Below are 23,746 nucleotides of genomic sequence, written 5' to 3' on the forward strand. Positions count from 1 at the left end.
GGCCAGAGTACGAAGTTTGAACCCAGTCGCTCGCCGTAGTCTCTAATCCCCGCCCCCGAAGGTGACGTCCCGCTCAGAACAATCGCTCGGCGAGGACGAGCATGCGTGGAAATGGCGGCCCGATCCCGCCCCACGACCCGTCGTCCACCGCGGGCGCGCGCTCGTACGCCGGAAGGGGCGGGCCCAGGCGGGGCTTTATAAATGGCTCGTCGGGAGTCTTCCGACCTCTACCGGCAGCATTCGGCGGCAGAATGGTATGTGTCGCTATGGCGTTTTTTCGTTGTTGGCGCGGCGGTGCGGCTCAATCCGTGGCCCATCGCCGCCATCTAAACTTGGCGGGCGCCGGGGGCCTGTTCCGAGAGCACGGGGGTCTTAGCGAGATCCCCAGCGAGGCCTATTTTCTGAAAACACGGGAGGCCTGGGGCCTTGGGGCCCGCGGGGCGGCTGGCGAAGGCCGGTGGGGCGGGCTCCGGTTTGGAGGTCCCGAGCCCTGAAATTTTCGAGGCACTGATCACTTCTGAGTCTCGAGCTCACGCATTCAGTGTTAATCTAGATGAGAGTCCGCGAGCGCATGGGCCAGGGGGAGCTTGAGTGGGGGCGCTAGGCTCTTCCTGTGCTGACTGGGGAGGTTCAGAAATCAGCGCGGGGTTGGGGGGGGAGCCTGGGGTTGGGGGGGGGAGCCTGGGCTAACCTGGGTGGCACGTCGGTGCCCCACGTAAGGCCTCTGGAGTTCCCAGGAACCACAGATGATGAACTCACTGACGGGCGGACAGAGGCTCCGTGCTGATTGTCAGGTTCTGATTTGGCTCTGTCGAGTTCTAGGGGCCTTCGGGTGTCTGTCCAGCTGGGGAGCCTGTGGTGTGGTGCCCTTTGCTACCCAGTTCTTGGTCCCAGTGCCCGTTTTGTGCTAATGTGGCCTTGACAGGCACCTGTGAGGTCATTTTAAGGACATCACCTGTTGTGCTTTTGTCCTGTTTAGAGAATAAAGGAGAGGCTGTTTATTTGGTTACAAAATGAGGTTTTGAGGCAAAGATTCAAGGCATTAAGGGTCAGTGACCCTTCTCAGAACCCAGCCCAGCACGTAAGCATGTAGGCTGAGCTGCTGGGTTTCTGGTGTGGACCCCGTGTTGCGGCAGACCCTTGCACCACTGAGGCAAGCCGGGCATCAGACGTGAGCTCCTTAAGACAAGCTTGAGTGCTAACGTTGACCCTTTTCTCGCAGTCTCACAGGAAATTCTCCGCTCCCAGGCACGGGTCCCTGGGGTTCTTGCCTCGGAAACGCAGCAGCCGGCACCGCGGGAAGGTGAAGAGCTTCCCCAAGGATGACTCTTCCAAGCCTGTCCATCTCACAGCCTTCCTGGGCTACAAGGCCGGCATGACTCACATCGTGCGGGAGGTGGACAGGCCAGGATCCAGTGAGTACAGGCAGCCCCCTTCACGCTGGTTGGGCCTGGTGGTGGTGAGGAGCTGAGGGTGGGGGTGGACTGGACTGCGGTCAGCAGAGGGCAGGCCGGCCTCCTGACAGAATGGAAGTCTCCGTCAGGATTGGTGACTAGTAAAGGCTACAGGTGGCTGGCATTGCTTTAGGTGGGAGTATGTATTATGTGAGTAAATTGTTCGAGCCGAAGTGTCGAAGAGAACACTAAGGAGTACTTGGGTACCTTAACCTGAAAGCTTTAATGCTGCCCATGTCCCTGGGTTATGAAGTGCAAAGGAGAAAAAAATCACTGAGTAAAACAACACTGGTTCCTGTACCACATGGTACATTTTTTTTTCTTTCTTAAAGATTTTACTCATTTATTTGACAGACCACAAGTAGGCAGGGAAGCAGGCCCCCTGCTGATATGGGGCTCGAACCCAGAACCCTGGGATCATGAGCCGAGCCGAAGGCAGAGGCTTTAACCCACTGAGCTACCCAGGTGCCCCCCCCCCACGGTACATTCTAATGTAGGCATCGAACACCTACCTTGTGCTCAGATCTGTTAGCACATCCCTTTATACGTCGTACTTTTGTATTATCTAGGCAACAAGGGATTTGCCTTTAGAAAGATTCATGATAGAGGAGAACTGAAGCTAGCGTGTGTTAGAGTCCTGGTATTTTTTTGAGTTAGAATTATAGTGTGTGGTAAGGACAGGCCTGGGAGTCCAGATTGCTGATAAGGCCTCATTTCTGCAAAGTTGCCTGTTATTCGAAGCAGGTTGTCCTCTTGAACTAAATGAGCATTTCACGTTTCTGCAAAACATCGTGATTCCTTGTTGGGGACTCTAGCCATCCCACTCAAGTCTGACCCCTCTCTTGGCAGAGGTGAACAAGAAGGAAGTTGTGGAGGCTGTGACCATTGTGGAGACACCACCCATGGTGGTTGTGGGCATCGTGGGCTACGTGGAAACCCCTCGAGGCCTCCGTACATTTAAGACCATCTTTGCTGAGCACATCAGTGATGAATGCAAAAGGCGCTTCTATAAGAACTGGTAAGGGACGAGGAGGCCATGCACTCTGGATTAGCAGGGAAGAGAGTAGTACCCTGTGCTGGGCTTCTCTGTAGCTGGGGGAGAGCTGCTCTGGTGTCAGGGTTAGTAGTTGCCTCCTGAACAAAACAGTTTTGAGGGCACACCTTGAGCACCTCTGGACTTTCATGTTCACCCTAGTGGGTGCTGGCTGAGGACTCAGTATTCAGTGTTCTCTTAGTTGCTGGGAAGTATTGAGAGTCTGATTAGAACTTGAGAGAACAGTGTAACTCCCCCAGTCCTGCCTGGAAGTGTGGTTGGGTTAATGGCTCAGCCGGAGCAAGGATTAGTGTGTATTTGAATGCTTGTGACTTGCATTAATTTTGTGGACCTCTGCTCAGCTCCGCTCGGCTCTGCCCGATGAGCTCCATCCAGGCTCCGCTTGCCGGTGGAAAAGGCTCCTTAGAAGCCGGCAATGAGCTCCATCCCCAAGTGGTGCCAGTGTGCCTTCCGCTCACCCCCTGGAGGGGTGATGAAGGCCTGCACCCGGCCCCTCCCCAACTCTGCTCTGCTCCTGAAGGCATAAGTCTAAGAAGAAGGCCTTCACCAAGTACTGCAAGAAGTGGCAGGATGATGATGGCAAAAAGCAACTCGAGAAGGACTTCAGCAGCATGAAGAAGTACTGCCAGGTGATCCGGGTCATCGCCCACACCCAGGTGAGCACTAGGGCGCAAAAGGAGGGCGGCTGCCCCCCTGCAAGTTACCAGGTGCTTAACCTTGTTACCTGCTGCGTTAATCCTCAGCCCAAACTGACTTTGTCTCAGGGTTTTAGAGGGGTGGTAAGACCGGTTCCGGTTACTTTTCTGAAGGGATGGGCCAGCTAGCCGCGTGGGGCACCTGCCCTTCCCTTGATTTCTGGGGGCAGGTTAAGACCATCATTGGCCTGAGGAGGCAGCCTGGGCTGCCTCCAGTCTGGTGTTGGTTTATCTGTTGCCAGCAGAGGGCGCCCTGTTTCTATGGGCTTTGTATTAGGGAAACTGCCCCATTTTAGGAAAAGCAGTGGAAGGAACTGGTGAGTCTTAAGATGCTGTGAAATACCTAACTGAAAACAGTAGTCAGTAGTGAGATGTTGGCCATTTGTGCTTAAATCTGACTTGGTGTGAACTGAATGAGCCTTTTCCTGACTTGGTCAGAGTTGCGCTCGTGTACAGTTGGTCTGAGCCGCCATCCTAGGGTTATAGTTGATTCCTTAGTTAGATTCAGTTTCCCTGTGGTTAGCTGTGACCATCGGCTCACGTTTGTAGTAAGCCCGTTACTGAAGCTGAAGAAAGTTCTGTAGGACAGTGCTGGGCTGTTCCTAATGAAGTTCTGCCTTGAATTCTTTTTCGCCCTAATCTTTGCAGCTTGTGCCCTTGACTGAGGTGCTGTTCCACTCTCCCACAGCGTAAATGCCTTACTGACAGACTAAGGTAGATGGCCAGGGTAAACCAAGGCAGTACTCAAAAGGGACCGGCCAAAACCCTGATGATCAGGAACGTGGGGCTTGTTGGTCCTAGGATTTGTCTCCTGTCTGCTTGTGTTGGCGTGGCCCTTACATGTCTGTTAAAGGATCAGCTCATCATGGTGAATTTGGGCATCAGAATTGAGAAGGGAACTTGTACCCAGTGGGGAGTTAGGACACCGAAAAGAGTCTTTCCATTTTTGCCAATAGGGAGACAGGAGGTTCAGAGTTGTCAGACTTGCCATGGAAGGAGAGCTTGGAGCTCGGGATCTGAGCTGTATTGATTCCCTCCTAGATGCGCCTGCTTCCTCTGCGCCAGAAGAAGGCCCACCTCATGGAGATCCAGGTGAACGGAGGCACAGTGGCTGAGAAGCTGGACTGGGCCCGCGAGAGGCTGGAGCAGCAGGTGCCTGTGAACCAAGTGTTTGGGCAGGACGAGATGATCGATGTCATTGGTGTCACCAAGGGCAAAGGCTACAAAGGTGAGCTTTGCGGTGACCCAAGTTGTAAAACTCAGAGGTTTCAGGGCCAGATCTTTGAGCTGTGGAATGAGCGCTGGGCACATGGCCTGAGTAAGATTCCAGAGACTTGTTTCACTGCCTTCTGAGAGCAGCCCTGTGGTCAGGTGGGGGGGGAGTACACGGAGGAGTGGGGGAGATCCCTCACCATCCGCCTGAACCCTCACCATTGGTGCCCACCGCAGAAGGCAGAGCGTTCTGGGAAGTTGGGCGGGCCTCTGCGAGCGAGGAACTTGGTGGATGCGGTGAAATGCACACGGTCCTCGTCTAGTTCAGGGCTCATTCTCCAAGGCCTTGTTTTACAGGTTGAGAACAGGTTTATGTCTAGGCTGGTGGTCAGCCTGAGGACATAGGAGTGGGGAGAGGACATTAAACCCACCTGTTCCTCAGACTTAGTGACTGTTAAATGATGTTCTGTGCACGTACCACAAATGAGTAAACTCCCATCAGGCATTCAGCAGGAGAGGGGCCGATGGCCCAAGTGCCAGACGCCCCAGTGACAAGCTCACATCTCTTCCAGGCGTCACCAGCCGCTGGCACACCAAGAAGCTACCCCGCAAAACCCACCGGGGCCTGCGCAAGGTTGCGTGTATTGGGGCTTGGCATCCTGCCCGCGTGGCCTTCTCCGTGGCTCGGGCTGGGCAGAAAGGCTACCATCACCGCACGGAGATCAACAAGAAGGTGAGGTGCCAAGGGGGCCCCTGTGGAGACAAGCGGGGAAGGGAAGCACAAGCCCTTGTGGGGAGTGCGGTTTCTGGTTCCTGTTGGGGCTACTGCGGTGGGGGCGCTTCTGGAATGCATATGGACCCAAGGTGCTCATCTGGTCTGACGGGCATGGTTTGGGTCTTGGGGTATGATCTGTAAGGTGCCATCAAAGTAGGTTGTGGTGTAGCTGGCTCTCAGAGGGACCCGGGATTGGAGCCTTGTCTGTCCCTTCCTTTCCCTCTGAGAGTTTGGCGGAGGCCTCTGCACCGTTTCAGCCAAGTGGCAGGCTTCTCAGGCCCAGCCGGCTTCCTTTGGTCCCCGGCCTGGGGTACCCCATCAGTAGGACTGGCAGCTGCTTTCCATCCAGAGCCTTCTGCCCGCCCCTGAGCTGATGGTTATCTTCCCCCGTTGGCTGGCCTGCCGTTTAGGGCCATGTACGACTGTTCCCTCTCAGTGTTGAAGGGCTTGTTCCCTCTCTTAGATCTACAAGATCGGCCAGGGCTACCTCATCAAGGACGGCAAGCTGATTAAGAACAATGCCTCCACCGACTACGATCTGTCTGACAAGAGCATCAACCCCCTGGTGAGTAATGAGAGCCGCCTTCTCCAAGCTTCCAAGTTCTTGGCTCTGGCAGGATTTTGTGCCAGGCCTTCCCTATGGGCTGGGACCGAAGCGCTTTTGGGTCTTGACACGTGGAGGCCGTTTCCAGAGTCTGCTAACTGCCCTGCTCAGACCATACCCGGTCGTCTGTTGCTTGGAAATGCTGGGTCTTCAGTCCAGCTGTTGGGGCTGATGGGTGAGAAGTGGGGTCTCGGGCCCAGCTGTTCGGTGATGAGGCTCTGGAATGAGCGCTGGGCACAGCGCCCGAGTCACACTGCGGAAACATTCCTTGCTGCCTTCCTTCTGAGAACAGCCTGGTGGTCATCAGGTGGCGAGGACCACCTTGAACTTGAAGGGGTCATTCGTGTGTGTTGTCTGAGCGATCTCTGTCCCCGTGCTTAATCTGACCTGACACCTTGATTTTTCTAGGGTGGTTTTGTCCACTATGGTGAAGTGACCAATGACTTCGTCATGCTGAAGGGCTGTGTGGTGGGAACCAAGAAGCGAGTGCTTACACTCCGCAAGGTAAGGCTGGGGCCCTCTGCGTCAGGGCGGGTGATGGGGGACAGCCGAACATAGTGCCCGCACTTCGTGGAGGGCAGTTCAGAGGAAGAGGGGGGTGCTTGCTGCTCCAGCAATGGCTTTGAGGTCCTGGGAGGAGGAAATTCCCCGTCTGGCATGCTCCAGCTGTTTGCTCAGGGGGGCAGTCGGACGAGATCCTTGGGGAAACCAGCTAGCGTGGAGGGGCTGATGGAGGTTGCTGGTCCTCTGCTGAGGGGGCCTGTGAACCCAGATGAGTGAGGCAGAGGAAGGCTCGGTTCTTCGTAACTAATCTTCCTCTCTTGGCCCGTAGTCCTTGCTGGTGCAGACCAAACGGCGGGCCCTGGAGAAGATCGACCTTAAGTTCATCGACACCACCTCCAAGTTTGGCCATGGCCGATTCCAGACGGTGGAGGAGAAGAAAGCGTTCATGGTGAGCAGCCTGGCTGGCTTGGGAGAGGGGGGCTGAGTCTCTCATCCCAGTGGGGTGCGGGCTAGTCTTTGTGCCTAGCTGCCTTCCTCCCTCTGACTTTGCCTGCTGCCCTCTCTCCACAGGGACCACTTAAGAAAGACCGAATTGCAAAGGAAGAAGGAGCTTAATGTCAGGAGCAGATTGTGTAGCTGGTGGGATCTCAATAAAAACTATTTTCCAGTGACCTCTGCTTCTGGTTTTGCTTCCTGGTCCCGGCTGCTGCCGCCATGGCCACAGGGGCCTCGTGTTCTTCGAGAGATCTTGCCTTTGGCCTCTGGCTTCGCTAAGGGTCTCCTTTTTCCCCCACCACTTGTCTGGCTTAAATGAGTAAACTCCCGTCAGGGTGTAAGGGCAGCACGAAGCTGTGCCCTGGTCTGCCCCGGGAGCAGCAGGCTTTGTGCAAATGCGTGTGTCCCGGCGGAGGGCGGGCGGTGCTGGCTCTGCCGTAGAGCTCGGGTGTGTTTGCACAGTGTGGGTGGCAGCCCGGTGGGAGGGAGGCAGTGGGGATTTCGTGTTCCTGTGGTCTTTGGAGTCGCTGATGGGCATGGCAGGACCAGCCCTGGTCTGTTCAATGTAAGAATAACTCAGTCACTAATCCATATAGGCTTGGGTTCCAGTGCTGGCTTGTTTGCCACCGGTGACGCTGTGTGGGAGAGGGTGGGCTTCCCTGGCAGAGGCACCTGGGCCTGTGAGGACCCTGGAGTGCTGACACTGGGGAAGGGGCCAGTTCAGAGCTGTCACAGGTTGGGGACATGAGCACACCAGTGAGATGCGGCCAGCTGGTGAAGCCGTTGGGCCCCTTTTCCGTTCTGGGTGGGGACTGTTCGGCCTCTACCCTGTGCTCTGCTGGCCAGCATAGGGGCCATCTGCGGTCCTCTGGGCCTGGGCTCCTGTAATGCTGCCGAGCAGTTGGGCCGCTCCAAGCTCAACACCCCAGCCTCTGATTTCAGCCTGACCCACTGATGTCCTTGAGACCAACTGGGCTTTGATCCTGGTGTTCCAGGTGTCCGATGCTCTTGCAGACTCGGCGCCCATCCTCAGCCCGAGCGGCCTCACACGGCCTCTGGTTCTGGAGCGTGTTCTGCCTCTGATCCCTTGAGGCTGCCGCCGGGGCAGCTCGGGGGGGCTCCCAGCCCAGCTGGGGAGCCACCGGCCATCTGGTTCTGGCGCCCCCTGCGGTGCTCACGCTAGCTGGGGATGGGCTGGTGTGGATACCAAGTACGTTCGAGGTGGCCTGAGACCCTCTGTTTCCCAGTTAGCACAGTCCCCGCAGTGAGTGGGCTGGGGTCCTGATGCCCAGGTTGGAAGCCCAGAACAGGTTGCTGAAGTTAGACAAGGGTCCTCCTTTTTGACAGGCAGGGCGAGGTCTGGAGGGCACAGAGGAGTCCCAAGCTGGGGACCCTCCCATGATGTCTGATGCTAACATTTCTGGAGCCCCTTCTGGGCTCTGGGGGGAGTGGTCCTCAAAGCCCGCTCTGTGCTAATTCAGAAGACCCCTGTTGGCCCCCACAGCGCCTCCCAACCTTGGGTCCTTTGGATTCCGAGCGGCTTGGAGCTGCACTTCAGGCCCTGGCCGCCAGGGGGTGGGTGGGCAGCATCCTGCTGGAGGGCCCCAGGCTTTGGCGAGGGTGGTGACATCTCTCCCTCTCCCTCTTCCTACTGGGGTCTCTGAACCAGGATTCCCTGCGATCTTGGGGGTCAAGCCCACAGGCAGAAGGGGTCAGGACCTGGTCCAGGGCCACCAGAGGTGCCAGGCACCTCTGGTAGAGGCAGGCATGGGACCTGGGCTCTACCTCTGTGGGATTCTCTTGGCAGTCTCCCCACCCAGTCAGTTGGTAATGGCCAGAATAATGGGATGTGGGGTCCAGGGGACAAAGGCTCGCTCCTAAGGGGAGGAAAGCATATTCTGTGTGCCCCCAGGCTGACCTGCACACAAGCATCCCCCGCCACAGATACACCTCCAGGTGATGGGGTCACCACTCCCTTTTCTGTCCCCACCCATGTGACACGTACACAGCCCTTTTCAGGGGCAGGTTTGCTTGATAGGAGCGAGCACTTGGCCGTTGACCATACCCTCCCATTCCCATCCTCTTTGTTTCTGCCTGCCTCTGGCCAGTGAGTGACCTTGAGCAGTTCCAAGCCTCAGTCTCATGGGGGGGGGGGACTCACCTTCTCGGTGTCAGTGGGACCAAATGAGCAAGTCCTCCCCAGTAGGGGGCACAGAACAGCTGGGGTTGTTAGGACGAATAATAGGGTTTCCTGGGGGTGGGCGGCCAGCAGGAAAGGCCAACCACCAGTGTGTGGGGTCAGCTGCACTCAAATCCTGAGCACCTGCTGCGGACCCCGCACTCCTCCAGCGGCTGGGGGAGCAGTGGGGAGCTTAATGGCCCTTCTCTCCAGAAGCTGATCTAGGTGGGTATGCAGATGGTAAACGTGAGTAAACTAGGCAGTTTTAGTAGTGACGGATGTGGGGCTGGCTCAAGTCAGTTAAGTGTCTGCCTTCTGCTTCAGTCATGATCCCAGGACCCTGGGATCGAGCCCTGTGTCAGGCTCCCAGGGAGCCATCTTCCTCTTCCTCTGCCTCTCCCCTCTGCTTGTGCTCTTGCTCTCTCAAATAAAGAAAAAAAAAAAAAAAAAAGCGATGGATGCCATGAGGAAATAAAACAAGCCAGTGGGCTGCAGAGCAACGGGGGGCTGTTAGGAGACAGTGTTAAAAATCCAGCCTGGGGGCGTCTGGGTGGCTCAGTGGGTTAAGCCTCTGCCTTCGGCTCAGGTCATGATCCCAGGGTTCTGGGATTGAGTCCCGCATCGGGCTCTCTGTTTGGCAGGGAGCCTGCTTCCTCCTCTCTCTCTCTCTCTCTCTCTCTCTCTCTGCCTGCTTGTGATCTCTCTGTGTCAAATAAATAAAATCTAAAAAAAACCCCCAAAAACCAAAAAACAAAACAAAAAAACCCCCACATACTTTGAAGCCATTAGTGACTACTTAAAAAAAAAAAAAAAATCCAGCCTGAGTGAGTTCTACAGAGAGGACCACCCCACCCCTGGCTGAGCAGAACAGCAGGTGCAAAGGCCCTGAGGTAGGGGAGGCTTAACAAGCTCGGATTTGCACTCCTAAGGGAGGCAGGTCCGTGAAGGTGGGACTGGATACTTCCTGCCTACCCAGCCAGGGGCTGGCGTAGAGTAGATGCTCAGTAAATGTGCCCTGTGTCTCGGGGACCTGCCCATGCTCGTGAGTGTGTGTGTGTGTGTGTGTGTGTGTGTGTGTCTGCGTGCCCCAGCCAGGGGTCTCCAGGCTTTGCTGTGGGCCTGCGGTGGGTGGGGCCGCCGTCTCTGTCTCCTGCAATCTGTGCCTGCTGTCTGTCACCATGCCCTTCCTGTCACCAGAGCCCTCAGGCCTTGCTGGAATCCTGTGGTGTCAGAACAAGGTGTCTCATTCCATTCCTCCTAAAGAAAAAAAAAAAAAGGAAAAAAGAAAAGAAAATACCTGCAGAGAATTTCTGAGCAAGTGGGAACAGGGAGGTGGTGGGAGCCACCATTGCCTTAAAAGGCACGACAGAGCTAGTGACTTTGCTGAGCTCACCTGGGGATGGCCTTGGAGGGGGCGGGGGTGGGAGGGGAGCTAACTGCGCCTCCTGGGCTCGCCCCCAGGGTACTCTGCCCGCCCCCCCACCCCGGAGCCTCACAGACAGCCTTGCCAGCAGAGGCCACACGGCTGGGTCCTCTGTCCTCCTGTCCCCAAGCCCCGACCCCAGCCCTGGGAGCCCACCCTTGCGCTCCCGGTGGCCTCGCCCTCCTCCCATGGGCTCTCAGCACGCAGCTACTTGTCTGAAGCTCCCATGGGTCCCTGCCCGCCCTCCACGCAGTGTCACGCCGCATAGGCTGGTATTCGAGGCTTGCCAACCTCTCCAGCATCACGTCCCCTCCCCTGGGGCCAGACTCCTGGCCTGCTCCCAGGAGCCCAGGGAGCTTCCCCTGCCCCTTGGCCAGTAGGTGCAGAAGCCTGGGTTGGGGCCCGACCCAGACTCCGTAGGAGGCAGGAAATAACAGCCCTGGGCTTGGAAGTGAGTGAGACGGCCTCCAGGAACCTTCCAGGGCCTGTGAACACATCAGAACTCCGAAAATGCAGAATCCTGACCATGTTTCGTCCATCAGTCCCCTGGACCTGCGACACAGCTAGGCCCAGGGCCCAGGGCCCAGGCTCGGTGGCCTCAGGGCCCACAGTGAGCAGCGCTCCCTCAGACGTTGCCTCTAGGCGGCACTGGCCAGTGGGGACAGGTGGCACTAGCTGCGAGTACCTTACTCCATCCAGGCACTGTCCTGAGTACTTTACACACAGAAACTCAGTCTTCAGGATCGGCCCTTGCGCAACTTCCCTTTTTACTCCATTTTGCAGAGGCGAAACTGAGGCTCAGAGAGGCTGGGCAGCTTGCCTAAGGGCACACAGTGGATAACTGGGGAGGGCTGGGATTTGAGGCCTTAATAAGAACTCATTCGTGCCAAGGCTTGTGTTAGACCCTCTGAGGTACTTCAATCCTTACAACCACCATTCCCATTGTACAGATGGGAAACTGGGGGGCCGGAGACATTCAGGGAATCCGGTGAGGTCACAGAGCTGGGCTGTTCTCTGCCGGGCGTCTGACATGCTGCGTCCCTGCGGGGTCGTCACAGCCCTGGGAGCTGGGAGCCACCGCTCCTGTTCTCACTCCTGTTTTCACAATGAGAAAATACGAGCTGGGTAATGGACCCTCGCGTGGGACTCTCCGGAGTGCCGGAGCAGGGGTTCAAACCCAGGCTCCAGGACCTGAGTGCCACTCTGCACCGCACTGCCGTCTGGAGCAGGTGCCTTGAGGCTGCAGGTGAGGAAGGGGCTGGGCAGTGTTTCCCAGCAGCACCTGCAGCTCTCATGTCCCTTTGCCCCCTGGCAGCCCACTGCACCCCAGACTCCCAGCATAGCCCTTGACAGATGGGAGTGCGGGAGATGCTGCTGTAGGCCTGTGGCAGACAGGTGGACCCCCTGGCCCCCCGGCTGGCCTCCGGGCGCCCAGGCTTCATATGATTATGGAGAAGTGTCCCTCTCCCCCTCCCCCCACTGCCTGCCACCCGAGCCCCAGCAGCACGCAGAGGAAAAGGGCTCTGAGAGAGGACGCTAAAGATAGCCGACTCACCACTTCCCCATCCTCGTGGGCCACCACCTCGACCCCGAGGGCTCCCAGCCAGCCCCTGCCCCATGGCAGGCCACTCCTCTGGTCGCCCGGCCAGGGGCACAACACAGGGACCCAGGCAATGGTCATCCCGGGAAGACCTCTGGGCAGGGGCGCCGGACAAGACAGGGATGAGCCTTGTGCCACTTAGAAAGTCCCCTCGACAGGAGGCTGGGTGCTGTCATCACCCTCATTTGAACCCCAGACACACCTCGACACTGACACAGCCACACCATTCCATCCTGGCAAGGCTCGTGATCACACTGGTGTGACAACTCTGGGGCCCACTAGGACACACACTGCCCATCATCCGTCTGTCTGTCCGTCTCCACCGGCTTGCAAGTATTTACACCAGGGAAATCCGTAACCACCACAAATCAGGGCTTCTCTCCCCGGGAGCTGGCTGCCGAACATTTGCGGGACACCACCATCCTCAACCTTTGGATGTCCTGCCAGCTGAACCCTACGGGAAGCCAGCAGAGACGCTGGGTTGAGGCTGTCCCCAGATGTCACCCAGACGTCAGCGTCCTAGGGCCCAGAGCAGGGGGTGGAGGGTGGTTGGAGGCTTTGGAGGAACCAGCACAGGGATCTGGCTCTGGGCCTAACACTTTGCTCCTGGGACCAGCACTATCTAAAGCCCCAAACATTTATAGTCAATCAAAGGCCGGCCCTCCCCTGCTCAAAAGCTTTCCATGGCTCCCCATGGCACAATCGCCTATTCGTATGCCAGACACATTAGGGACCATGTGTTGGGCACCTTGGTGTGCCATTCAAGGCTCTTCAGCATTTGACCCCAGCCTGCCTTCCTGTGTCTCGGCAATGGGGGACCACCAGAGTCGTGTGGCCCAGGCCTCTGGCTGTGCTGTGATGGCCCCCACAGGGGACACAGGAAAGAGCTGGCCAGGGCCAGATCCTGGTTCTTCGTCTCCAGTGCCGTGACAGCCCTCTGAGGGCCACAGCGAAGATTCGACAGGACCGGGTGGAGGACGTGCCCCACCTGGCTCCCGGCTCTGAGTCCTTGCTCAGTGTCCGGCCTGCGCTCCCGGTCAGTAAATACCGAATGTGTGACTAGGCAATATTGCTTCCATTTCACAGATGGCAACACCAGGGCTCAGACAGGGCCGCTGCTCCACATGGCTCTGCCTGTTCTGGTCCCCAAGGACCACTAAGCTGGAGGTGACAAGTGACCGCTCCAAGGGCCAAATCAGCCCCCAGCTCTTTGGGGTGGCCTCTGAGTGGGTTTGTTTCATGGAGGCTTTGACTTCTGGAGTTCAAAGCTTGGCTTTTGTCTTTAAAATCCGATCAACAGCACAAACCTGGAAGTGGTCTCAAGGGCCAGTGGCCTGAGAGGCGCTAATGGGAAGTGAGGCCTCCCTGAGGGATGAAGGAGCTCTGGGCACCCGGGCCGCCGAGCAGTCCCTCCGGTGATACGGAAGCCGCCCTCATGTTTCCTTCGGTCTGGGTGAAAGATTGGATAATTCATTTATTTTTAAAAAATTTTTTTAAATAAAAAAAAAGATTTTATTTATTTATTTGATAGAGAGACACAGCGAGAAAGGGAACAGAAGCAAGGGGAGCGAGAGAAGGAGAAGCAGGCTGCCTGCTGAGCAGAGAGCCTGATGCGGGGGGCTCCATTTGAGGACCTGGGATCATGACCTGAGCTGAAGGCAGATGCTTAACAACTGAGCCACCCAGGCATCCCAGATTAATGACTTAAAAAAGGCAAATAGTAAATCTGATCTGCTCAGGCCACAGGGCCTCCTGGACAGCAACAAGCCTGGCGATGGTGGCGGCCTGGCTCCTGTCCCTGCTTCCCCCAAGGCCTGGGCTTCCATTTCCTCCTCTGAAGCTGGGGTCTCAGGGAGGGATGACTTCTCAGTGCCCTTTCAGCTCTGAGGCTTGGACTCAGAAGGCCAAAGGCCAATGCAGAGTGAGGAGGGGGACTTCCCTGGCGGTAGCAATCAGGGAGGGCTTTCTGAAAGAGGGAGGCTTGCGATGAGCTGTGAAGGCGGAGCAATAACATGCCCACAGTTCACCTGAATGGAATGGATGGTTCTGGAAGGTGGGAAAGCATAATTCAAAGGAATGAGCTTCTGATATAGAAATGTCAGGCACAGCAAGAAGCAAGTTGGGAAGAGGTTTAGATGGGGGGCTTGGGGAGGTCTTCCCTGACACCCTCCATGGCACCAGGGGGCCCCTGTTCTCCAGACCATGATGCTGTGGGTGGGGTCGGGAAAGGTAACGACCTTGGTCCATCTGTGCACTGTGTCCCCGGCACCACATCTGGCACTTGTCAAACATTGGCTCATTTACTCCTCCCATCTACAGGAGACAGGCGCTAAGAGGACACCCATTTCACAGAAGAGGAACCCGGGCTTGACCCACAGGCTCCTCTGGGCCCCTTTACCTGGAGGAGTGAACAGGGAGGAAGCCTTTCATAGAAGCAGGTGGCTTCTGCATAGGCTGCTCCCCTACCGGGAATGCTTTTCCCTCTTTTCTGCAGAGGGTAGTCCCAACTTGCCCTTCTAGGCTGGGTTCCAAAGTCACCTCCTCCTGGAAGCCTCTCCAGACCATCAGGGTGCCCTGATGCCGGCTCTTCCTGCCATCTCAAGCTTCTCGCTCACCACCACTCATGAAGGCCATCACATTATCAATTCTTGCTGCTTTTGGTTCATGTCAAATTCCCAGCCAAACGGCAACCTCCTTGAGTCAGGGGCTGTGTCTGTCCGCTCTGCTCCTCTCGTGCCCTGTGCACCCAGTAAGCGCTGAGCACATAGTAGGTGTTCAATACAATAAACACCTTTTGAATAAGCAGCTGACTGAACGCGCGAATTGAAGAATGAAGCGATTTTGCCAGAGTCACCCAGATGGTCAGGGCCGCGTGGCCGTGGTGGAACCCGGGGGTCCCTGCCCTCTGTCTGGCTTTCCTACTTCCATTCTGGAGGCTCCTGTCTCTTCTCCACTCAGCAGCCAGGGTGATCCTGTTGGCGCCCCCATCGAACGACACCCCTCCCCGCAGTCTCCAGTTCAGAAGAGGAGCAGGGCTGCGGGCTACATAATGTGAATGAGTTTAATTCCGCTGATGTGTACACTTAAAAATCCTTAAAGTGGTAAATTTTATGGGATGTGGATTTTACCACAGTAATAAAACAATGTGCCTCCCTTCTCAGCTCCAAACCCTGCATAGCTCCCACCGGATGCAGATACCAGCCCGCGTCGCCCCAGTGCCCTGTCCCTGACCTCACCTCCCTCTCTCCCCATACCCATGCGTGTCACACTGGCCTCCTCTCTGTTCCTTTCTCATGGCAGTCGCACTGCTGCCTCAGGGCCCTTCCACCGGCTCTCCTCTTGTCCTGGAATGCTCCTCCTCTAGAAGTCGGCAGAAATGGCACTTTCCCCGCGAGGCCTCTCTCAAGCACCATAGTAAGAATTGCAGCCCGCTCGCCCCATGCCCCCTGCGCCCACCTCTTCCCTTTCCCTCGGCGCTACCCCTTGCCACCGTAGGTAGAATGGTCTTCCTCATCACGTTGACTGTCTTCCCTGTTCCCTTATTTTGGTCATCCTGCTCCAGGTTCTAGAGAAGCCAGGGAGGGAAGGGATGTGGTCTGGAGCGCATGAGACAGAGAGGAGAACCCAGGGGCGGCCACAACTTCCTCAGAGCAAATTTAGGAAAAGCTGAAGTGAAAAAGGCTTGGACAGCTGAGGGCTTCCTGCAGCCGGTCTCGGGGGCCAGGGGCAGGCGGGCGTGTGCGCGCGCGCATGGCGTGTGCATCTGGGCATGTGGGTGTGCGTCAGTGTGCGCATGTGCATATGTATGTGCCTGCATGCGCTGAGCATGTGCGTCTGCACACACGTGTGCACCTGTGCGTGTGTGCATAGCTGAGCTGCGCATGTGCGTCTGCAAGCACGTGTGCACCGGAGCATGTGTGCACACGTGAACTGTGTGTGTGTGGGTGTGAGAGAGAGAGAATGAGAGGCGCTGTGTGTCTCTGGGCGTGGACGGTGTCTGTGGGGGTCCTGTAACAGGGGACTGGCCCTCTTGGGGCCTCAGCGGGCTGAGCTAGGAGGTCCTGGACGCCCCAAAGCTGCCGGGCACTGTGGAGTGAGGGCAGCAGAGGGAAGTCCAAGGTGGCCCAGAGGAGGCCCGTGTCCCCAGCAGGTGGTCTCAGCGGAGGCCTGGGGGATGAGGCTTGGATTGGCCAGGAGAGGAGGGGGAGGGTAAGGGGCTCCAGGGAGCAGGGAGTGAGGGAGAGAGATGGCCTGGGGGCGGCTGCCAGGAACTTGGCGAGACCTCTGCCCAGTGGGACCAAGGAATGAGGCCGCAGGACCCCCGCCCCGGAAGTGCCTGCCTGCTTTTGACAGGGCAGTGGGGAGCCATGGTTGGTGTTTGAGCAGGGGCATGGAAGCTTCAACCCAAGTCTTCTGGTTCCAGGACAATAAGGAGAAACCACCATAGCACAGGCTGGAAAGATGAGACGTTTCCCCACAGAATACCTAGAAAACATAACCTTTAAAAAAGCAACAACAACACAGAACTTAGAGCACACTGCTTGGCATGGAGTGGTAAAATCTTAAGGAGCATAGGGGCTCAGGAGAGCATGATCTATAAAGACTTCCTAAAGGAGGAGGCCCTGGAAGTGAGCCTTTGTGGAGGAAATGAGATTGCTGTGGCGTGCTGGGCGACTTTGGGCAAGTCACTGCCCTCTCTGGTCCCATCTGCCCTGCCTGGGCTGACCCGGGCCCCTCCTCGGCGGCTCTCTCAGCTCTGACATTCCTCCATCAGAGACGAGGACCATGGAATCTGTCAGGGGCCATTCAGGTTCTTGGTTTAAAAAGAGACCCCCACTTGCCTCGGTTTCCCCTCTGCCCTGGGTGAGCCAGGGAGGATAATAATGCTTGATTGTCAAGGACCTTGCACGCCTCAGGGGCCAGATGCCAAGGATTGTTTTCCATTCCTAGGAGGGTGGGCCCTTCCTGCCAGGAGAAAATTCCAAGCTCTGGCAGCCGGGGAGGGGGTAGGTCCTGCCACCACCCCCTGTGACCACATACCCGCCGCCCAAACCTGGGGCATCAACGGCTTTCTTTCTCTTCTTCTCTCTTGGCAAAGGTACCTGCCCAGGGCCCAGAGGTGAGGTCCTCAGCTCCTTTTGTTTGCTCAGAAGCGCCCTCTCTCTTCCCTTCTCCCTTCCCGCCTTTGCTGTTCAGGCCCAGAGACATAGCCCCAAGGAACGACCCCCACCAGGGCTGGGCTCATCCCCTTACGGGATGTCTGTCTGTCTAGCGGGTGGGAAGATTGCGGGCTGGTGTCCTCTGGGACAATGGGACTTTTGTTTGGGAATCTGCTTCTCAGAGCCCGCTCCCACTGTTCTCTAAATCCATTTTCATGGTTATGATCTTTGGTTGCGAGACGCTGCGTTTCTGAGATTATTTGGTTGTAAGAACCTTGGGCCTGGAACAGAATATGTTCCAGTATTCGATGGCCTTGGAATTTGCTGGTTGTAAGAACCCGTAGCGCTAGAATTTTCTAGTTCAAAGGCTCTGTGGTTCTGGAAATCTGGATCCAGCTGTCTGGAGGAGTCCCAGTGTCACACCGTGGGTTGCCGGTGCCACGGGAGCTCGGGGCGGGGGGAGGGGGGGAGCCTGGGGAGGGGGCGGCGGCAGGGGGCGCCGTGGCAGGCCAGGTGCATCAGCGTGGGCATTGGCGGCAGCTCGGGCGCTGACAGCTGGGCAGGGGCTGCTGTCCGAGCTCATGGTACCTGGCCTTGACCCAGGACCAGGAGAGGATGGAATGGGATGAGGGGAGCCAGAAGAGGTCAGGCTGAGAACCTTCTATAAGCTCTGCCACCTCCTTCCCTCCTGTGCCTCCCTCCTGGTGCCCACTCAACTCCCAGGGGCTGAGGGTGCTGAGTCCGCCTAGGGCCTCTCCTCACGGAATGAGGGGAGACTCCAGACAGAGGGAGGGTGGGGATTTGCCAGTCCCACAGAGGGCGGGGACAGCCCCAGGCACTGTCCACCTCTCGCCGCTGGTCCAGGGCTCTTTCTACAAGGTCTCATGCTAACCGGCCGCTCAGACACCTCTTCTTCCCTGGACGTATGGTGTCTGTTCACAGGCTGAGCCCCCCACCTCTCGCCTCTAGAACACCGGCCATCCCGGATCCGCAGCCTGCCAAGAGTCAGGAGTTTGACACCAGGGGGCCTCAGTCTTCCCATCTGGGCGCGGAGGTGGCCAGCTCTTGGCCCTTGGGCCCCGCCCACGTCCACTCTGCCCATCGGCTGCTGTGGCACCCCACCCCCCACACCAGCCCTTCCCCAGGCTCCCCCTGTACCCCCTGGCTTCTGTGAAGGGGCTCCCCGGGGCTGCTGGCCCTGCTTTGGCATGCTCCCAGCAGGCTCGTGGGAGCTGGAATTCGGAGCAGTCCCCGGCGTGTGTGCACGGCCTCCCGCCTGCCAGGGCACCTCCCCTGACTAGGGGCCAGGAATTCCTCCCTCTGGCTCCCAACAAGCCCCCGGGGAAGGAGGAGCTGTGGGAAGGGGCAGGGAACATACTGGAAGTCGGGGCTGAGTGGGGGGTTGGGAGGGAGCCGCGACCCATGGACACCCAAGGTAGGTGGAGGGAGAGACCCGACGTGGCTGAGCTCTGACCACATCCTCCCACCTTGTCTGAGGTCCCATCATGGGCGCCAGTGATGACAGCTTTAGCGGCCTTCTGTGCCCTTATATAGATTGGTTTGCTGATTCAAACGTCTACTGAGCATCTACGATGTGCCAGGCATCACGCTAGGGGCTGGGGACACAGCCATGTGGGGCAGGGACAAATACAGGTCAACATTCTGTGCAACGACAGTGGATAAACACAGACCCCATCTGAGCTGGGCTCCTGTGAGCTCCTGGAGACAATGGTTCCTCCTGAGCACAGCCCCTTCCCATTGCTCTGGCTTCTCCTCCGGCCCTCACTCCGCAGGGTGCTGGGGACTGTGGCCCTTGGCTGGGCACAGCATTGTCGCAGGGAACACAGCCAAAGGGCAGAGCACTGTGCTGGGTTCCTCCCAGCATGTGCCCTTCCCTTGCTAGGTGACCTTGGGAGAGGCGTTCCTCAGTTTCCCTATCTGCAAAGATGATTCCCCCGGACCAGAGGCGATGGTTTCCAAGGCACATGAGGGCCACTCATCCTCCAGGGGGCTTTGGCTGCTGATGGGGTGTTGCCCCAGGGTTTGTGACATCCTTCCAGCTGCCTTCCCGGCCCCGCCGTGGCTTGCCTGGTCCTCTAGCTGTGCGGCCCAGAGCAGTGATGTCACGGCTGGGGAGATGGTGACCTCAGGTGGGGGTTACCCTGCCCCAGGCTCCTCTGGCCTGTCGCCAGCCCTGCTTCCCCTGGGGAGCCTTCTGAGTTTACTTTGCACTCCGGACGCCTCGCAGCTAACCCAGACCCTCCGCATAGGCTAGACCCTCGTCATGGCACGAGTCAGGTCTCTCCCAGCCGATCTGGCAGGGCCAGAGGCCAGAGGGCAGAGCAGGGCCATGTGGCTCAACTCTACCCGCTGTGTGGCCTCGGGCAAGTCACTCTCTCTCGCTGGGCTTCAACTCCGCCCCTGAAATACAGGTCGGGTTGGCGTGTCAGTGGGGAGCAGGTGGGGGGCCTGAGCCAGAGCGCGTGGCTCCGGGTCTGCGGCAGGGAGAGGACTTCCGTCATGTGGATCTTTTGAACGTGCCCCTACTCTCCAGCTTCAAGGGTGCCAACAAGCTGACGTTGCCTTCATCACCAGCCTGTGCTCAGCGGTCTCTCCCGTGGCTCCAAACAGAACACCGGACCCCCCCCCATCCGCCCCCACAAGCTGTTCTCCCTGGTCATCCCCAGCTCAGCAAATGACGCCGCTGCTCACCTAGTCTGTTAAGCTCGAAACCCATGGGTCTTCCTCGCTGCCCACAAAACCACGGACAAATCTCCCATCGGGAGCAAAAAGTCACGCACGCAAAGGAGCCCGGGGCCACGGCTGCCCATACATGTTCGGGTCAAGGAGGGGCGGAGCGGGAGGGCGGTCCTCCTTGGCGGTGGGGGTGGTGGGTGCTGACCAGAGGAGAAGACGGGAGCTTCTCGGGGCCAGAAGCGATCTGGCTCTCGATCTTGGAGCCCATTTTCCAGGTATGTTGAGTTAAAACTTCCAGTCATCAGTCTCAATTCTTCTTTCCCCTTGGCTACTTCGTAGAGCGGGAGACCAAAACCCCAGCTGTTGCACACCTTCCCATCGACACGGGGCAGGGGTGTGGAGGGGTGGGCGGCTGCTGAGCCAGAAAACAGGGAAATGTCTTGTAAATTGAGAGCAGGAAGAGGTGGCAAGGAAGCCAAAGAGCACGGCCAGGGAGTGAGCCATCAAGAGAAGGAACCATAAGGCTCTTGTGAGGTGTTCCCGGCAGGGACAGCACGTGTCAGCACCCTTAGGAGGGAACCAAGGACCGGTAGACAGATTGGTACTGTGGTGGGTTAGAAGAAGTCACCGTGGGGGCTAGGGAGAAATAGAAAGCAGAAAATGGAGATCAGAAGTTATCATTTTAGCTGTGGATAGGGAGGTTGAAATATTTGGGGGCTGATATTTTAGATAGAAGGCCCCTGGTTTAATGGCCGGCAGAGCCCCTACTATCTCCCCAGCCTGCATTTACTCCTCCCCCTGGAACACGCTCTCCTCTCCCCGAGGGCAGCCCACGCCCTGCGTCCCAGCTCCCGGCTGCCTGGCCTGGATCGTGGGATGGGTACCCGCGTGAGGGATGCGTGAACTGTCTTTGATGATGGCCCTGCCTTTGTGCACCACAAACACACCCTTGCTGTGATTTCTTTGGACTCCACTTTCCCCCTGGATGTTCTCTCTGTGCCGCCCACCAGGCCTGCTCTGTTCCAAGCTGTTCCCTGCAGGAGGTGGAGGGCGTGGGCTGGGACTCACGACCTGGGCTAGATCTCATCTCAGTTGCTCCTCGCTGGGTGGCCTTGGCAAGCGCCTTCCTTCCTGAGTTGGCTTCCTGGACTGTAAAATGGGGATATTCACACCCAGGCAGGGTGACGTGAAGACAGGGGTCGCCAATGGGCCAGCACAGGCCCGGCCCGTGGGAGGAGCTGTGAGCTGGGGTGTCCAGCGCCTCCCTGGGTAGAGGGGTTTGGAAGGGGAGTTCTTAGGGAAGAGAAATGCATGGGGGTTGGTGTCCAGGGATTTGGATTTTGGCCTGGGTGACTTGGGGCGAGTTGCCTTCCCTCTCTGATCATTGCTTGGCTCCCTGAGAGCTGGTGTGGCTGCCCTTTGGGGGGCTGGGGGCTGAGACAGGGGTGCTTCGGCTTGTGGAGCCCGCCCCCCGCCCCGGCAACAGGAGGGTGTGGGGCGGTGTCGGAGGCCAGGGGCAGCGGCAGCTCAAAGTGTCTGGGGCAGACAATGGGCACTGTGTGCGGGGGAGCGGGGTGGGGCGGCGTGGGTGGCCCGGTGGCACCCCAGCAGGAATGTGCTGGCCTGTCTGGGAGTGTGAGCCCATCGCTTCCCTCGTGGCCTGCTCCCCCACCGTGGCCTCGCGCCCACCCTGCCACACGTGGTTCGGTGGAGCCTGGAATGGCCAAGGAGGGCCCGGGCAGAGTGGGAATTCCTGGGTCCCCATTCCCTGCAAGCCTGAGCAACCTCCCGGGCCTTGGAGGAATGGTGGGGGCGGGCGCACAGAGCTTCCTGTGCTGTTGGCTCGCTGGGTGGCCTTGAGCGAGTCCCTGCCTCCTTCGAGGCCTCAGTTTCCCCATGTGTATAAATAGTCTCTGATGGCCCTGTAGGGACTTTCTTGCGTTAAAACATCTCTCGTGGCCCCATCACCTCCCTCTCTCTGCCTCCCTCTCCCTCCACAGAGTGGGGACTTGGTCTGTCTGGGTCAACCATGTTGTCCCTTGGCCCAGAACAAAGCGTGGCCATGGCTCCGGCTCAGTAAACATTTGCTGAATGAAGTCATTTTCATTATCATTCAGATCATTTTCTGGCTTGCCCCCTCCCCCCCAAGGTCCTTTCTCTGCACTTCTCATCCCGCCTGTCCTGTTGTCCTGTTCTGAGGGGTTTGGGGACAGCGAGTTCTCTTCCAGCAGCTTCTAGTGGGTTCAGCTGACGGGAGCATGTCTCTCCCCTGCTTTCCTCCTCCGTCCAACCAACCCAACCCCCCTCCCCGCTCCTGTGCGTGTGGCTTTCCTTCCTGTTGCCCCTCTCCCTGGCTCTCCCCCTCAGCCCCTCCTTGTCCCTCTGCTCTGGGGACGCTCCCAGCTCCTCCCCTGCACCTCTGCACAGCTCATCTGTCCAGCTCAGAGTGGCCCTTGTCCAGGCTCGCTTCTCCTAACGCCCCTCCCAGCTCTGCTTCCTGCCAGGACGCTGCCACATGTGTTCATTCTAATCCTCCCAGCCACTGGGCCAGCAGCCGGGTGGCTTTCATGATCCCCATTTTACAGAGGCGAAAACTGAAGCCCAGAAAGGTTCTGTGAACGGCTCCAAGCCTTGAGACCAGGGAAATGTCCGAGTTGGAACCCTGGTCTGTTACTTTGCCATCCGGGGCCTTGGGTCTTGGGCAACACTTGATGTTCAGCTTCTCTGATGGCCACAGTGTTAAAAGCTTGGGATGCTCGGTGGCGTGCCCAGCAAGAAATAAGAGCAATCAGTCCTGCTCGCTAGCTGAGTCCTGCCAGGCACCGGGCTCCGGGCCAGCGGGTTGGGGCAGGCGCTCCTCCGCTCCTCCCTGGGGCCGGGCTGTGGGGAATGGTGGCTGGGTGGGCCGGGGACGGCTCTGCCAAGGCCAGCAGTCAGGGCAGGAGGAGTCGAGGGCTGGGAGCTTCCCGCCTGTCTCTGTCTGTCAGTGGGTCATCTTTGTCCTACAGCCGGGGGAGCAGACGGCCCCTCCCTGGGGAACTCCCCGGTGAGCCCAGGGTCCAGACAGCCTCCTGAGCTCCCAACTCCTGAGGTGGCCGCTGGATGACTTCATGGGCCTTTCCCGATCCTGAGTCACCACTACTCGCTCAGTGACCCCTTGGGCACCTTTGGAGGGAGGAGGGGGGCGGTGGGGCTGGTGGGGAGGGCTGGTCTCTGTTACCTAACGGTGCAGGGGAAGGAGAGGGGAGGAAGGCTGTGGGGTTGCCTCTGGTGTGCTGTATGAGGGGGCATCTCGGCCCCTCTCGGGGTCTCAGGGACAACATCACTCCCTCGGTGGGGGGGGGGGGTGCTTCTACATCTCCCCGCCCTCCATTCCAGCTCGGGCCTGGGAGAACTGACCGGCTTGGGGCTGTGACGTGGCTGCAGCATAGTGAAGGGACGAAAGCATCCTTGTCTGTTTCTTCCCGGCTCCGCCCCCAACACAGGTGTGAATCAGCCCAGGTGAGGAAACTGACTCACCTTCCCACCTGGCCCTGGAGAAAGGGCCACTTTCCCTTCCCTGGGGGTTGGAATCAAACTTGAACATGACTGTTAATTGCAGAAGAGAGTGACTCTGACCCTGGGGGTAGGGGGGCAGACATAACGTAAGGAATTAGGGTGTCAGGTCCCTGGAGGAAGTTCTCAAGCACCTACTAAGTGCCAGGCTCTTGGCATCCTCTTGGCAGACATCAGCTTAGAGAATCCTCAGGCCAACCTGTCGGTAAATACCGTAGGTTTACAGATAAGGAGACTGGGGCCCCGCGCTGGGAGTCACACATGTTAGGTCACACTGCCCGGGGAAGTGCCCGTGGACAGAGATCGGACCCAAGTCTGGGAGTTTTTGTTTCTGGAGGAA

At 58.1% G+C, this 23,746-nt stretch overlaps 1 protein-coding gene across 1 annotated transcript; it reads left to right on the top strand.

Moving 5' to 3' along the window:
* Positions 1–224: 224 nt before the first annotated feature.
* Positions 225–6,969, top strand: LOC111157486 (ribosomal protein L3). The gene is made up of 10 exons (XM_022518916.1): positions 225–254; positions 1,223–1,415; positions 2,304–2,472; positions 3,029–3,164; positions 4,245–4,431; positions 4,988–5,148; positions 5,654–5,755; positions 6,203–6,298; positions 6,627–6,746; positions 6,869–6,969. Exons 1-10 carry the CDS (start codon positions 252–254, stop codon positions 6,911–6,913), a joined length of 1,212 nt encoding a protein of 403 aa, XP_022374624.1. The 5' UTR covers positions 225–251; the 3' UTR covers positions 6,914–6,969.
* The last annotated feature ends 16,777 nt before the right edge of the window (positions 6,970–23,746 follow it).

This window comes from Enhydra lutris, unplaced genomic scaffold, assembly GCF_002288905.1.
Source record: "Enhydra lutris kenyoni isolate GAN:26980312 unplaced genomic scaffold, ASM228890v2 scaffoldscaffold55, whole genome shotgun sequence".
Classification (NCBI taxonomy): Eukaryota; Metazoa; Chordata; class Mammalia; order Carnivora; family Mustelidae; genus Enhydra; species Enhydra lutris.